Source organism: Primulina eburnea, chromosome 12, assembly GCF_022965805.1.
Source record: "Primulina eburnea isolate SZY01 chromosome 12, ASM2296580v1, whole genome shotgun sequence".
Lineage (NCBI taxonomy): Eukaryota > Viridiplantae > Streptophyta > Magnoliopsida > Lamiales > Gesneriaceae > Primulina > Primulina eburnea.
This window is the reverse complement of record NC_133112.1, coordinates 6,101,604-6,117,376: the sequence shown is the minus strand read 5'-3', so window position 1 is coordinate 6,117,376 and position 15,773 is coordinate 6,101,604. Positions and strand designations below refer to the sequence as shown.

General features: G+C 43.1%; 1 protein-coding gene across 3 annotated transcripts; it reads right to left on the bottom strand.

Moving 5' to 3' along the window:
• Positions 1-4,740: 4,740 nt before the first annotated feature.
• LOC140807015 (transcription factor GLABRA 3) lies at positions 4,741-15,548 on the bottom strand. 3 transcript variants are annotated; one of them, XM_073163656.1, is made up of 9 exons: positions 15,401-15,548; positions 14,816-15,259; positions 13,918-14,172; positions 7,658-7,754; positions 7,479-7,493; positions 7,341-7,397; positions 6,393-7,247; positions 5,579-6,022; positions 4,741-5,092 (listed from the first exon to the last, which is right to left on the bottom strand). In XM_073163656.1, the coding sequence occupies exons 2-9, from the start codon at positions 14,935-14,937 to the stop codon at positions 5,021-5,023; spliced, it is 1,917 nt and encodes a 638-aa protein (XP_073019757.1). In that variant the 5' UTR covers positions 14,938-15,259; positions 15,401-15,548; the 3' UTR covers positions 4,741-5,020. The 3 variants fall into 3 exon arrangements, with proteins under 3 accessions (XP_073019757.1, XP_073019758.1, XP_073019756.1); XM_073163657.1 differs by having other exon boundaries at positions 14,816-15,006; positions 15,401-15,538; XM_073163655.1 differs by having other exon boundaries at positions 14,816-15,544.
• Between the last annotated feature and the right edge of the window lie 225 nt (positions 15,549-15,773).

The window sequence follows — 15,773 nt, the reverse complement described above, 5'->3', positions numbered from 1 at the left end:
TTCGGATCGTCCGAGACAGGTGGCTGGACACGTAGAACGCATGCAAGGTTCGGATCGTCCGAAGTGGGTTCGGATCGTCCGAAGTGTACCGGATCGGAGCTTCCGAAGTGGATCGGATCGTCCGAACATTGGCTATAAATATAGGCGCGAGGCTTCATTTCTTACTCGCCATTTCAGAGCGTTCCAGAGCGTTTTAGTCGTTTCTGAGAGGTTTCTAGTCTTTCCCGAGGTTCAGGCACTAGCAGGGAGCTACTGGCTTTGTAGCGGAGCTGTGCTCTAGTTGGGAGCTAGCGGCATCAGCGGGCTAGCGACGGACGAAGGTTTGGAATTGTATCATTATTATTTCAGGATTATCTAGTTAAGTCTGGTAGATAAGTTTTAGTGATGGTTTTCACTTGATGAATAGGCTTGGAATAGACCTGTTTGTCTGGTTTTCCAGTGGATTAGGATTGCAGTGATAGAGGTACGAAAGTACTATCCGAGATATCCTGGTCGAGTATACATCCTTATATGTGTTGCATGATTATGTGGTGCATTGATATATGTCATATGATGCATGCTATTATGTCACGTTTTATGATGCATGTTGCATTTCATGTTGAGCCGTATCTCCTTCGAGATAGCCTTTACTGTTGAGCTGTATCTCTTTCGAGATAAGCTATATCTTGTGGGGCCGCTCAGCCCTGTCTTGTCTTGTGGACGCATGGACACCGAGAGTACACAGTGGCCGACGGGTCGGGAGGGCTTCGGTGATCTGGGACATTTTTGGTCCACGTCTGTTCTTGTAGTGGATGCAGTGACCCAGAGGAGTACCGCGCGGCACTATCCACTTGGCGCCTCTAGACTGAGCATTTTGAGATCTTTTGTGACTCCTGTTTCTTGACTACCCTGGTATCATATCATAGCATGTGCATGTCATATAGGCTTGTATACTCATGCTTTTGTACTGGGCGTTCTTATCGCTCATGTCCTCGGTTTTGTTTATCTTGGACACCCCATTCCCACGGGGCAGGCCTCAGGTTGGACAGCTCAGGAGGAGGAGGAGGAGGACGTTGAGTAGCTGGTTGGTTTAGTTCTTCGGTATCTTTTTGATTCGATATGGTTGTATCGTATATTTCATTTTAGTTGAGTTGTCCTGGATTTTCGATTGGGTTGTATAACTATCTTTTGGTGACAGTTTTCCGCCTTTATTTCTGATTGTTTTTAATTAAGTTAATCGCATGCTTAGTTCTTGATTAGTAGGTGATTCTGGAACGGGTCACTACAGTAATTGATGTTGACAACCCACCAGATTACGAGGCGTTGCTTAGAGTTTTTCCTCATCGTTCACATTTAACAAGATCAAAGAGACAAGCAGGTATGACCCTGACTATGTCAATGTCAGAAATGAAAGATCAGTTAATTTCGACATGATGTTTGTCCATGACATGATTTTTAATTTTAATTCCGCAGTGTTAAATGCATTCTATAACACCCCTACTAGAGGAGAAGAAGAGGAAATTTCACTTAAGTTCAATGTCATTGCTGATGTTCTCACGGGATGACTAATCAAGGTGTTTCCCGATCATTCCAAAATGATGTCTGCTACAATTTGACTTCATTATATTATGTATTATACAAGATCGCATCAGAAACTGAACTCCCTCCCCCAACACTACAGTGGTCGGATAATTGTTCTCTACTTGATTGTTATTGATGGTACCATTTTCAATTTTGACCGGATGATATTCAACATAGTTATGTAGTTTAGAGATGGAGGATTCAAATCCACCAAGCTCCATTTTATCTCCTTGATCTATGAGAGTTTGGATTCCCAAGGATTTGTGAAGGATGTAGATGAAGAACTTTCTGATGTGAGTGACCAACTGAAGATAACATGTAATGGTCATGGGCCATTAGGCTGAACCAACAAAGGCCTCGGCCCAACACTTGAACCCAGGACCTCCAGGATAAGTACCTAGATTCCTAAGTGTTGGTACCAGTTGAGCTAGCTCAACTGGTACCAACACTTAGGAATCTAGGTACTTATCCTGGAGGTCCTGGGTTCAAGTGTTGGGGAAGGCGAAAGGAACCACTTTCCAGGAGTGGGATATTCTGTGAGTGGCGGTGCATGGGCATGGGCCGAGGCCCATGCTGGACCATCCTAACGACCCATGACCAGTAGTGGTGCGTGGGTATAGGCCGAGGCCTTTGTTGGTTCAGCCTAATGGCCCATGACCATTACAAAAAAAGGCGCCTTTTTTTGTAACGATCATGGGCCATTAGACTGAACCAACAAAGGTCTCGGCCCATACCCACGCACCACTACTGGTCATGGGTCGTTAGGATGGTCCAGCATGAGCCTCAGCCCATGCCCATGCACCGTCACTCATAGGACTCTCCACACCAGGATGGTGGAGTGGTACCTTCCCAAGTCTCGAACCCATGACCTCCTGGCATAAGTACATAGTTCAAAGAGACTTGGTACCAGTTGAGCTACTGATGTGAGGCCCGGGGCCGAAGAGGGCGGGGGGTGATCGCCGGTGCCATCAGTTGCACGGACAATGAGCGGCTCCTGGCAGGCTTCTAGGTGAAGGGAACATGAATGAACCGACCCACACGGGAATGAGAGGGATTCCGAGACTGGGCAATGTAATGGACTGAACAGTTGAAGAGGGCTTAAAAGATTTGATTGGTACTACTCATATCACGAAAGTGCATCTTCTTTTCGGTATCTCATCACATAAGAACTCCAAAGTTAAGCGTGCTTGACTTGGGGCAATTTTGGGATGGGTGACCTCCTGAGAAGTTTCCCAGGGTGCGTGTGAGTGAGGACATAAGCACGCTGGAAAGACTCGTCTTGGTACAGTGAGGACAGTCGTCGAATCTGGGGCGTTACAAGTGGTATCAGAGCCGACCTCTCTTAGTACGGTGTGGTTCGGGGACGAACCAAGCGGAAGCTGGTGGGCATGTGAGGCCCGGGGCCGAAGAGGGCGGGGGGTGATCGCCGGTGCCATCAGTTGCACGGACAATGAGCGGCTCCTGGCAGGCTTCTAGGTGAAGGGAACATGAATGAACCGACCCACACGGGAATGAGAGGGATTCCGAGACTGGGCAATGTAATGGACTGAACAGTTGAAGAGGGCTTAAAAGATTTGATTGGTACTACTCATATCACGAAGGTGCATCTTCTTTTCGGTATCTCATCACATAAGAACTCCAAAGTTAAGCGTGCTTGACTTGGGGCAATTTTGGGATGGGTGACCTCCTGGGAAGTTTCCCAGGGTGCGTGTGAGTGAGGACATAAGCACGCTGGAAAGACTCGTCTTGGTACAGTGAGGACAGTCGTCGAATCTGGGGCGTTACATAACACATGCATATTTTAAAGGAAAATAGATATTCCATGGTCTACCTCTGATGTTGCACAGGATGTTGGAACATGGGTGCTTCATCATCTGGAAACAAACCAGCTGAATCTAAATCTTTTTTCTAGGGAATAGCTTTCTGAGTATGTTGTGCTCTTTATGCCTCATATTTAAGCTCAAATAGATTTTGGTCAACGATAAATTCAAACCGCGAGAAAGGTTATTGCATATGTTGAAACTCAAGTGGCTGAGTATGAGTTGTTATCGGAAATAGGAATCCATTCATTTGCTGAACAAAAAAGGGGAGCAGAATATGCAGCAAATGAAAAAATGAATGAGTCTAATGTTGATCTTGATGATGATCATGATGGAGATGCTGATGGAGACGCTCCGTAATATGTTTTGCTTTTCTTTGATTGTTTTATATCTGAGTTTTTAGTCTTGTTTGCTTAGTTATCTTGTTTTGTTAATGAAATTTTTGAGTGTTCTTGTTTACGTGCTACAACACCTATTTGACAAAATTGCACAAACATGTTTGAATTCATAGGAAGATAACTATCTAACTCAGGGGGGTTATTATACAGGCATAGATAATGCATATCAGAAAGATAATATCATTTTTGAATGTTTTGCCCAGAAAGACAAAAATGAGATTTTGAAATGAATATTTTATTTCTTAATTAATGTTTTTTTGTTGAGTATGAAATTTTGTCTTTCTAGACTAATGAGATTTTCTAGAATATTGATATTTATTATAAGATCTCTAGATATAATTATTGTTTTCATATTTGTATATAATTATTGTGTGGTTTTTTGAGTTGAAGGAGAGCGGTGAAACACCAGAGGAAGAGCAAAAAATTACATCAGTAGATTAATAAAGAGATCAAGCCAAGGCTTATTGAAGTCTAGTCGTGAAGTGTTGAAAACATTCAATCTCAATACTTATTCACTGTTTTCATTTTTTGTGTCTTTTATTCGAGAATTTTGACTTTACCTTTGTTACATCCATAGTTTTGATCAGACGGTTTGAAATATATATTTGGATGCAGTTTGCTCTCTCAAAAATTAGATTTTGTTTTTCGTTAGTATTGATTTTTATAATCTAATAAGATTTCTGGTGAATCGCTTCGCCTTGAAGCACCAAACAATTATTTATACTTTATGCATGATTTATTTTATTCATTAAAATTTATTTGTGTTTTTAATTAATATATTATGTTTCATGTTGTTAATAAGTTTAACAACACCTGCACAATACCTAAATCATATACACACAATCTTAATATTTTGTATTTTTATGTTAAACAATTCTTTTACTAATATTTAAAGAGAAGAAATAAAAAGATAAGGGGGGAAGTGAGGAGACATGAGAATGAAACCGAGAGGAGAAACTTGGGAAAAAGGAAATCATATAATTCTCATTGGGATCCAAAAAAATAAGAAAATAAGAACATTTACAAACTTGTTTGATGGTCTGACCATCTAACACTACATTCCAACAGATTAGTCATAGTTTTCCGATCAACAGAAATTCGAGTGAAAATTATTATATGCCCAAACTCGAATGCATCATCCGTGTTTACCCTCAGCTGATGAGATGATTCGAACATTACAACTTCAATACGAATCATTACCCAAAAGTAGTCTAAAATCTTGAAGATTTTTTAGCATGTTCTTCAACATTTCTTGATAACCTTTTGAATGGCTTGTCTGATAGCTCCTGCTGACGCAAGTTTCAATCCATTACTCTGCAGATATAGATGTTCCCAGATTAGATATCTTGAATATATACGCATCTATACTATATATACAAACTTATTTGAAAGTTAGCACACGAGCATAGTCTTGTTCAAGCAGTGCTTGTTCGAAAAAGCTGACTTCTTGGGCTTGAATTCAATCAAGTTGTTAATTTCAAGCTTGAGCTAGCTCATATCGAGTTAATCAAGCCCGTCACGTGTGAAATTTTTCGAGCATCAATCGTGCTTGAGGAATAAAAAGGGAGTGCAACAACTTAACACTTCAATCTTTGTAAGAACCATTATAGTTTGCAGAAAAAATTTGGGTGTAATCACGTTGACGCAAAGAGCACTCCAGCTCCACACAAGCAAATACTCAAGCTATACCCACTTCAATTGACTTAGGAAATGTTTCGACTCATTTCATACTATAAGTCAAACTGATTTATATTATGTAAGTTTTACTTATTCCTAATGATTTTAATTAGGAAAGCAAACCTTGGTTTTTATGGTCATGGAGAGGACTCCATCGCTGTTGGAAGTTTGGACGCTTTGTGGATGCAAATGTAGTTTGCTCAAGGCTTCCATTACTTCGAGCAGTACACATTCCTTCCAAGAACACCTTGTCTCAATTATTACATCACTGTCCACAATACTGACAATTATATCATCTGTCGAAGAATCTCTCAATCTAACCATGTTCTTCACAAGTCCTACTTTATCGATATCACAAGCTTTTCTCTTGCTTGCCAGTGGCTTCTTGCCATTACCAATTCTGTTTTGGCCATAATTATCAGAGGTCTGTTCAATGGCGTCGTGCAATTTACTTTTTGTCCTCGACTCTTGCTCCATCACTTCTTTGTAGGATTCCAATTCTTTGACCTTTCTCTCGAGCTCTTTCAAATACTCGATTGTATGATCAAGAATTGATACTTTGTCAACCTGCAAGAAGCATGGCCAAAAATCTTCTCTTGTAAATATGCTCAACAAAATGGTTAAAACAAAAGGCAAGTTGATTATGTACCATGTCTACAATTATTTAAAGCCCAATACAGTGACAACTGTTCATTTTGTCCAAAATTGTACAAGAGAAAAGCCACAAAATAATATTTATAATCGCTGTTATTGGTGTAAATCAATTTTTAAACTGTACAATACCATAGAACAGCATGTTCATGTTAAAACAGCATGATCCAATTGCACAGCCACATATGTAGCTAAGACGCACAGCAAGGGAGTACTATTGTTAGCCAACAATGTGGAATCACACTAATAAGCAAATGCTCAAAAGAAATGAAAGAGTTTTACATACCTTGCCACCAGATGGGACTAGTGACCCTAGAATAATAAATCTCTCGTTGATTTTTTCTCGTCGTTTCCTCTCAGACAAGACGTGGTTTCTGTCGTTTTCATCAGCTTCCTTCGAAGAGACATCTTTTTTACCCTTTTGTCTTTCAGATTCAAGCCTACATTGGTGCATTCTAGGTACTTCAAATATAATTTTCTTTAACAAAGTTTGTGGCGTTGGGGTTAGTGGCAATCGGGCTCTCAACAACCCATCCTTCCTCCAACTAACAAAGCTTGATTCTTTATTTCCATTCCTGACGTATGGACCAAAAATCAATTGGTGGGAGCTTTTCAAAAGATTCGTAAGTACGCTGTGGTAATGAATATCATCACTTTGAGGACCAGCCTTCGGTTTCTGCTGATAGATTTCTAGAGTGGTGTGTCCCTGATTGCTAGTTGCCTTGTACCCGTCGACAAGTGGGACGACATTTTCGGGATTTTCATAGGTTTGAGATATACAATCACTCGAGTTTGTCGAGTTGTTGAGGCCATTGCTGACTGCTTCGTCCACAAATGGCCAGTTTTGCATTTGAGAAGCTTCTCCATCAACCCCTTCTGCTAAATTTGATTCTTCTCTCAGCATATCGACCCCAAAATCATTTGAACTGTCATCTGGAGAACAAATCTCTACATCAGGACAATCAAGAAACTGATCGACTTCATTCTCTAGCATGTTAGCATTATCAGGCGTTTCAGAAATAAGGACATTGTTCTTTGTGCTATTGTTGGGTACATGACTTGGAATCTTGGGCACAACGAAGGAAGGAATCTCCAGAAACGAAGTTTTAATATGCTGAATTAGATTTGGGTCCTCTGGCACCTTAAGAAAGAAAACCATAAGTGGTCATTATCATTAATGATTTGAAACCTAAAAGCATACTGCACCCAGTTTTGGACTCTGCAAGTGGCTTACTAGATCAGTCGCTCCCAGTTCAATCACACCTCCTAAATGCGGAAAGCACACTACCGTCTGCACCAACAAGACATGATGTAAGTAAGAATAAAATATTTTGAAAATAATATACTTCCAAAGCAGAAAACAAATCAGTACCCGAATACATGCACTCTGCAAGATGCATTGCAAGCCCAGCCAGTATATTTACATGGAAATTAGAAGGAAATGACGAGTCAGAAATTTTCTCAAAGATTCAAGAAAGGAATCTGATTAGCTTGAGCAAAATTTATCAAGAAATAGATTTTCAAGAAATTATGGGAGCTTCTTCAACTTGCCTTTGAAAGCAAAGAACGAGAGAAAACTTTGGTGTCTGCAAGGTGGGCGTTGCATAACCATATAGTTCGATTTTCTGCAAACGTTTTTCCTGGCAATCTTTACACATCCAAAAAAAGAATAATTAGTTTAATAGTTTGATGGATTACTTCTATAAAGAGTTAATGGCTTATAACGGTAAAAATTTAACTAATTCTACTTCTTGAATATGTGAAAAATGAGATGTACTAGTGGTCCTGACAAGAAGACAACCTTTAAATTTCACGCATGAGCTAACTGAAGATGGTGACAGTACAGTTGTCAGGAATCTGTATTGCAGTTTTCGACTTGCATTGAAGATTTCACATCTTATTATTTCAACCATTTTCCGTAAAATTGATTGATATCCCAGGGATGAACCCATCAAGATCCGGCCCAGGAGCCCGTGGCCCATCCCAAGCCCAAATGGAAGACAGGCCCATTATGGGCCCAGGTATTCTCCTATAAATATCAAGTTCGGGTGTATAACTCAGGCATTCAATTCGATATTGTTTTCAGCAGCACCCTTAGCTGCTCCCCCCATATATACTCAGTCACTGACTTGAGCGTCGGAGGGGCTACGTCAGGACACCCTCCTAGTCCCCCTCTTAACGATCTTCTTTCTTATTTCAGGCCCAGGGTAACTTCAAAATCCGCGTCTGGATTAGTGACACTTTCTGGAATCGGACCCTAAATTTCCCGTGAGTATCACTTGGCGCCGTCTGTGGAGAAAACTTGAGTTAAGACGTAGAGATGGCAGGCAGGAGTAGAAGAGCTACCTCAGCATCATCGCGTCCTCAAAGGGGACCCGAACAGTCTCGAGACGAGACAGGAACAACCGCGTCTCGAGACGAGACAGGAACAACCTCGTCCAGAGACAAGAACCGGCCAGCCCCTTCAGGAGACAAGGGTCGAGCAAACCCATCCCAATGAGAATGTGGAGAACTTGACTTTGGAACAGTTGGGCCAATTTATCACCCGGACAGTGGATGAGACAATGAAGAGGAATAAAGAGTCTATGTTTGTAGAAGAGCAGGCCGCTCGCCAGGAGCAAGAGGAGAATGTGGAGGGCAGTCAGAGTAGGGTGGAGGAGACGCGACCCCTCCCAAGTGAGGAGAATCCGGAGATGGAGGAGATGTGGAAGGAAATACAGATTTGAGGCAGCAGTTGGGGAGCAGAGCGCCGACACCCAAGAGAGGAAGTCCTTTTTCACTAACCATTTTAGAAGAAGGGCTTCCTCCAAATTTTCGACAGTCGAATGTGGGAGAGTACGATGGACATACTGACCGCGAGGAACACTTGGGGAGGTTTGAGAATGCGGCTCTGTTGCACCAATATTCAGATGGAGTCAGGTGCAGGGTGTTTCTGGGCACGTTGGTGAGATCAGCCCAGCAGTGGTTTAACACTTTGCAGCCCAGCTCTATACGTTCTTTTGAGGACTTCTCAGCTGCCTTCTTGCACCGATTTGCTAGCAGCAAGAGGCACCAGAAAAATTATTTGAGCTTGTTCGTGATGAAACAGCAAGAGAATGAAACTTTGCGAGAATTTGTCCAGCGTTTCAACAGTGCAGCAGCTGGAAATACCAGCGGCTATCCCTGACATCATGATAAGTGCCTTCACACAAGGACTTAGGGGAGGGGAGTTTTTCAAGTCGCTGGTCAAGAAGCCTCCATTGAGCTATGATGATCTGTTGGCTCGAGCTGAGAAATATGTAAACTTGGAAGATGCCCAACGGTACATAAGGATGGAGAGCCGGACCGGAGGAAGTAGAGTTGAGGGAGCGGAGAAATGAGGAAGGAAGAGGGGTGCAGGGGAAAGAGAGGAAGACAGAACTAGTAGTAGAAGACAATTCTCATCCCATGTTCCCCTAGATAGGAGTCGGGTACGAGGTGATGGAGGTGAGGGAGCCCGCGGGGAGGTGGGAGAAGCCGCGAAGGGTTGGGTGCAGTGCTAGATTGCCTTCACGGGATAGACGAGAAGGATCCTCATTCAGGAGTCGACAAAGGTCTCGCTCGCCCCCTAGGCGTGGTCAAGGCCCTCCATGGATAAATCAGAGGATGGGTGAGCAGATAGGGGAAGGTCGATGTCAAGATGTCCCACAGGAGCTCGTGGAACCGAGGAGGGGAATGAATGAGGATAACCACCCTACGAGAGGAATGATTCATATGATCTGGGGGGGTGCTACTGATGGAGACTCTGGACGAGCTCGGAAGGCACATGGGAGAAGGTTGGAGAACTTTGAGATATCTAGGGGTGCAGACTTACCACAAGACCCCGTCATCAGCTTTGGGCCGGAAGACCTCCGAGGCGTTGTGACTCCACATAACGATGCCTTGGTGGTAACGACCACCATTGCCAATTATGATGTGGCCGAGAATATTTATTGATAATGGAAGCTCCGTGAACGTCTTGTTCAAGAGCACGTTGGATCAAATGAAGTTATGAGGATTTGAGTTTGAGCCGGTATCCACCCCGCTGTATGGGTTTGCAGAACACGTCATCTTGCCTTTGGGTCAGATTGTTCTTCCCCTATCTTTGGGGACTGATCCTCGGCGGGTAACAAAGATGATAGCCTTCACTGTAGTAGATACCCCGTCAGCGTATAGTGGAATTCTAGGACGACCAGCCCTGAAGGATTTTAGAGCAGTAGCTTCCAGTTATCATCAGAAGCTTAAGTTTCCTGTGGGAAAAGGAGTTGGAGTCCTGTGCAGGGACCAAAAAGTCGCACGTCGTTGTTATGAAAGAATCGTGAAGGAAGAAGAAAAGAGAGGTCACGAGCATTCGCATGGAAGCTTGAGCTCAGTCTTCCAGTTGTAGAGTCATTCGGAGAAGCTTCTAAATGGGTAACTTTGTCCTGCGGAGGTACAAGAGGAGCTGAGAGGAAAGTTGGAGAACGCGCTAGGTAAGGCTCTAAAGAGGCATGGGAACGCTTACCACCTTAGAGAATATCTTTACTTCATTTTGATGTATTTCGTTCCTGAATTTGTCTTACGTTATCAGTTAATATTCAATAAAATCACGTTCTTCAATTCAATTCATTAATATTGGTGTATTATGAAAGCGAGAAAATGTTATTTTCCTGCTAAGGCATCACCTAGCAGAGTTGGGGAGGAGAAAAATTTATTTTTCTGCTAAGGCATCGCATAGCAGAGGAGCAGAGGGGGAGAGGAGCAAAAATTTTATTTTCCTGCTAAAGTATCGCCTAGCAGAGGAGCAGAGTTGGGATGGAAGAGAAATTTTATTTTCCTGCTAAAGCATCGCCTAGCAGACGAGCAGAGTTGGGGTGGAAGAGAAATTTTATTTTCCTGCTCAGGCATCACCTAGCAGAGGAGCAGAGTTGGGGTGGAAGACAAATTTTATTTTCCTGCTAAGGCATCGCCTAGCAGAGGAGCAGAGTTGGGGAGGAGAAAAATTTTATTTTCCTGCTAAGGCATCGCATAGCAGAGGAGCAGAGGGGGGAGGAGCAAAAATTTTATTTTCCTGCTAAGGCATCGCCTAGCAGAGGAGCAGAGTTGGATGGAAGAGAAATTTTATTTTCCTGCTCAGGCATCGCCTAGCAGAGGAGCAGAGTTGGGGTGGAAGAGAAATTTTATTTTCCTGCTCAGGCATCGCCTAGCAGAGGAGCAGAGTTGGGGTGGAAAAAAGATTTTATTTTCCTGCTAAGGCATCGCCTAGCAGAGGAGCAGAGTTGGGGTGGAAGAGAAATTTTATTTTCCTGCTCAGGCATCGCCTAGCAGAGGAGCAGAGTTGGGGTGGAAGACAAATTTTATTTTCCTGCTAAGGCATCGCCTAGCAGAGGAGCAGAGTTGGGGTGGAAGACAAATTTTATTTTCCTGCTAATGCATCGCCTAGCAGAGGAGCAGAGTTGGGGTGGAAAAAAGATTTTATTTTCCTGCTAAGGCATCGCCTAGCAGAGGAGCAGAGTTGGGGTGGAAAAGAAATTTTATTTTTCTGCTAAGGCATCGCCTAGCATAGGAGCAGAGTGTGGGATGAGAAATATTTTATTTTCCTGCTAAGGCATCGCCTAGCAGAGGAGCAGAGATGGGGATGAGAAAAATTTTATTTTCCTGCTAAGGCATCGCCTAGCAGAGGAGCAGAGGGGGAAGAGGTTGAAGTTTGATTTTTCCTGCTAAGGCATCGCCTAGCAGAAGAGCAGAGATGGGGATGAGAAAAATTTTATTTTCCTGCTAAGGCATCGCCTAGCAGAGGTGCCTAGCAGAGGAGCAGAGGGTGAAGAGGTTGAAGTTTGATTTTTCCTGCTAAGGCATCACCTAGCAGAGGAGTTAGAGGGTGGGGGTATTGAATTTTTACTTTCCTGCTAAGATATCACCTAGCAGAGGAGTTAAAGGGTGGAGGTGTTGAATTTTATTTTCCTGCTAAGGTATCAACTAGCAGAAGAGTTAAGGGGTGGAGGTGTTGATTTTTATTTTCCTGCTTAGGTGATCCCTAGCAGAGGAGTTAGAGGGTTGAGGTGTTGATTTTTATTTTCCTGCTAAGGTATCACCTAGCAGAGGAGTTAAGAGGGTGGGAGTGTTAAATTTTCATTTTCCTGCTAAGGTAGCACCTAGCAGAGGAATTAGAGGGTGGGGGTGTTGAAGTTTTATTATCCTACTTGGGCTGAGCCTAGTAGAGGAGTCAGAGGGTGAGGAGGTTGAAGTTTGATTTTCCCTGCTAAGTCCCGGCTTAGCAGGGGAGTTACGAGATGATAAGGTGAGTTTTATTTTCCTGCTAAGGTATCACCTAGCAGATGAGTTAGAAGGTGAAGAGGTTGAAACTTTATTTTTCCTGCTAAGGACTATTTTAGTTCAAGGGCGCGGGGAAGTGAAAACTATTTCCCTTCAAAAGCTTAGTAGAAGACCGTGAAGATGGGGGCGACGAGGGCATATTGTGTTAGAAAAGTTTATTTCGTTTGTCGTTAACGAACAATGTTTGCCACTGCGAAAATTACGGGGATCGACCTGGGCGAGAGCAAAGGCGATGGGCGAGGGGCTGTGGGGCGAGCTGCTGGGCGAGGCGCTGCTAGCGAAGGGAGAGGGGCGAGCTTGGGCGAGGGTGATGGTTGGGCGAGCTACTGGGCGAGGCGCTGCTAGCGAAGGGAGAGGGGCGAGCTTGGGCGAGGGTGATGGTTGGGCGAGCTTCGGCGCTGGGCGAGGCGCTGCTAGCGAAGGGAGGGGCGAGGGTGTTGGTTGAGCGGGCTTAGGCACTGGGCGAGGCGCTGCTAGCGAAGGGAGAGGGGCGAGCTTGGGCGAGGGTGATGGTTGGGCGAGCTTGGGCGGGGCGAGGCGCTGCTGGCGTGGGCGAGGGGCTGCGGGGCGAGCTGTGGCGAGGCGCCGAGGGGTAAGGCGATGCTGGCGAGGGCCGAGGGTGAATTAAGGCGAGGGTGAGTGCAGGGCATGGCGAGGCTGGGCACTGATGTTGTCGAGGGTGAAGGCTGGCGAGGCGAGGCGGGCGAGCGCAGGGCGAGGACGAGCGAGGGCGAGGGGTTGAGCGTGCGAATAGGTGGGAGCGTGCGGCTGTTAGACGAGGAGAAGCTGTGAATGGAGTGGAGATTGATGAGCAGTAGAAGAAAATGTACAACTCGCACCCGTTAACTCCGGGACAGCACAACTAATCGAACTTCGAACCTGCTATTCAGTTCGACTCGGGAGGGGGAGACTGGTGATATCCCAGGGATGAACCCATCAAGATCCGGCCCAGGAGCCCGTGGCCCATCCCAAGCCCAAATGGAAGACAGGCTCATTATGGGCCCAGGTATTCTCCTATAAATATCAAGTTCGGGTGTATAACTCAGGCATTCAATTCGATATTGTTTTCAGCAGCACCCTTAGCCGCTCCCCCCATATATCCTCAGTCACTGACTTGAGCATCGGAGGGGCTACGCCAGGACACCCTCCTGGCCCCCTCTTAACGATCTTCTTTCTTATTTCAGGCCCAGGGTAACTTCAAAACCCGCGTCTGGATTAGTGACACTTTCTGGAATCGGACCCTAAATTTCCCGTGAGTATCATTGATGAAATAACTATTTCATAAGTGGTATGCTTGCACTATCACTACTAATTCAAATCAAGGTAAGATATTATTTAGGAATAAAATGTATCGTTGAATTAAAAGTTATTGCTAATATTAATGATCCAACTCAAATCTCACGTCATTTTGGTTGCTAACAGCCACTCAGTATCCAATAGCACTTGATGCACCCCATCAAATTACCAAGATAAAAAAATCGAAAGAAAAGAATCTTTACCCTTGGCCAATACTGAAGGCGAACGACATGCAAACCAAGAAATACCACTCGGCATTCGTAAGATCTTCAGGGGACAACGCAGCTGTAGGCCGTTTAGCTTGCTGGTTGGTTTCACCAGCTGAAAGAGACTCGAAAAGTTCTCTCAATTGATCACTTCTCTGCAAACCGAGCTGGTCTGTGTTCAACTCTGCAGCCTGAACTGTTTTTCTGGTTTTAATATCTCCATTATAGTACCCATCACCCCAGGTCAACACCCTAAACAATAACAACACGTAAAGTTGCTAGATTTAAGTGTATCACAATAGCTAAAACAGACATTATTCACGTATAATTTCATATGCAGTTTTAGTCCACGAGAAAATGCAGGACAAGTAAATACTAGGAGCCTTCCATTTCACTACTTAATCAGGAAAATTCCCACAGATGCAGTCAAACTTGATGATTTCTTGGTTTAACAAGAGATACTGAACCAATTATAAGTGCTGCTAACACGGATTACTAGAATAAATAGAAAGGTCAACTGAAAAATCATTTAATTCAAGCCTGGAGCAGAGGGCAGGGCCCATCAAAATCAGATGTGCATTTGATAGTCTCCATCTTTGTTGGTTCTTTTTAGAGGTAAGCGTCAACATGGAAATTTTCCACACAAAACAAATCTTGGTCTAAAACTACCTTGCCCACAGATTTTCAAAGGACTTTAGAAATAGGCATTTATGCAAAAAGATTTGTAAACATTGTGGCAATCTTCTTTTCAATGACTTACAGACAGATGAGAAAAGGAGATAAAGATTTCAAAACAGAACAATAAAAAGAGAAGTGGGCATTATCCCCAATCAGATTCTTCAATTTTTTTCATGTTTTTTTTAATATAAAGATGTACCAAATATTAAAGTTTTACCCCGGTTTTTCAGCTGAAAATGACCAAAAAATGGCATAGTTCCACTGAATGTTTCTAATGGCAAGAGCAAGCTGCTTCTTTAGATTCCCTGGGACTTGCTTTGAGTTTTTCCCAGTAGCCATTTTGACTCTGGATTCCAAATCCCAGCTTACAGATAAATGTATAAAATAACACTGGAACAACCAATCTTCCTTCAAAAAGAAGAGAATAAATATATATATTTAAAGAAGTATCCAACTTTGTGTTTGACAAACTCCATCAGAGATGTGAACAAAACTACAGCATTCTCAAGTCCAAGGCTGTTGATTCTTATCACATCCAAAATATGCCAGAAACGGGATTCTTGTTGACCACAGTTCTTGGTGCTCAATGTCAAAATATCACAATAAAGAGACCCTCAAAAACAAAATCCCAAATCAAGATAAAAACTTCCCTTTTAAAGGCCTGCAAAAATTTTAGTTAAAAAAGACAATAAATGAGCTTCCTTTTTGGAGGAATCAATAGACTTGTGCTATGAATATGCGCGAGTATTGTTTGACAAGAATATGACATGATTTGAAGATCCTGCTCACCATTTCAACTCACCTTAACACTATAAACCCAAGTTTTTCAGATTTCTATGGAGATGGGCTCATGGGAGGAGAGTAACTTGCTCTAGAACAAATGGGAAATAAGTCGAAAAATGCCATTAAAGATTTTTGGGTTGCTGCGTGAAATTTCGGAGTTTGGGACATTGGACAATGGACCCTACACAGAGAACAGGCCTAACAAAACTCCACGATTTTTTTATGCTAGAAATAGACTGCGGCCAAAAAATTATGGATTCCCCCAAAAAAAAAAAATTATAAAATTATTTAACTGTCTACTTTATTTGTTCATATATTTATAAGAAATTCTATTTTTTAAAAATTCGAAATTATTTAATAATTTGATATAAAATCAAATTATGTTAATATTA

Coding starts and splice junctions, on each gene's coding strand:
- LOC140807015 (XM_073163656.1), bottom strand. CDS start 14,937: ATGGCTACTGGGAAAAACTCAAAGCAAGTCCCAGGGAATCTAAAGAAG. Junction 7,248..7,340: donor AACTGGGAGCGACTGATCTA/GTAAGCCACTTG, acceptor TTCTTTCTTAAG/GTGCCAGAGGACCCAAATCT. Junction 6,023..6,392: donor TAGTCCCATCTGGTGGCAAG/GTATGTAAAACT, acceptor TGCTTCTTGCAG/GTTGACAAAGTATCAATTCT.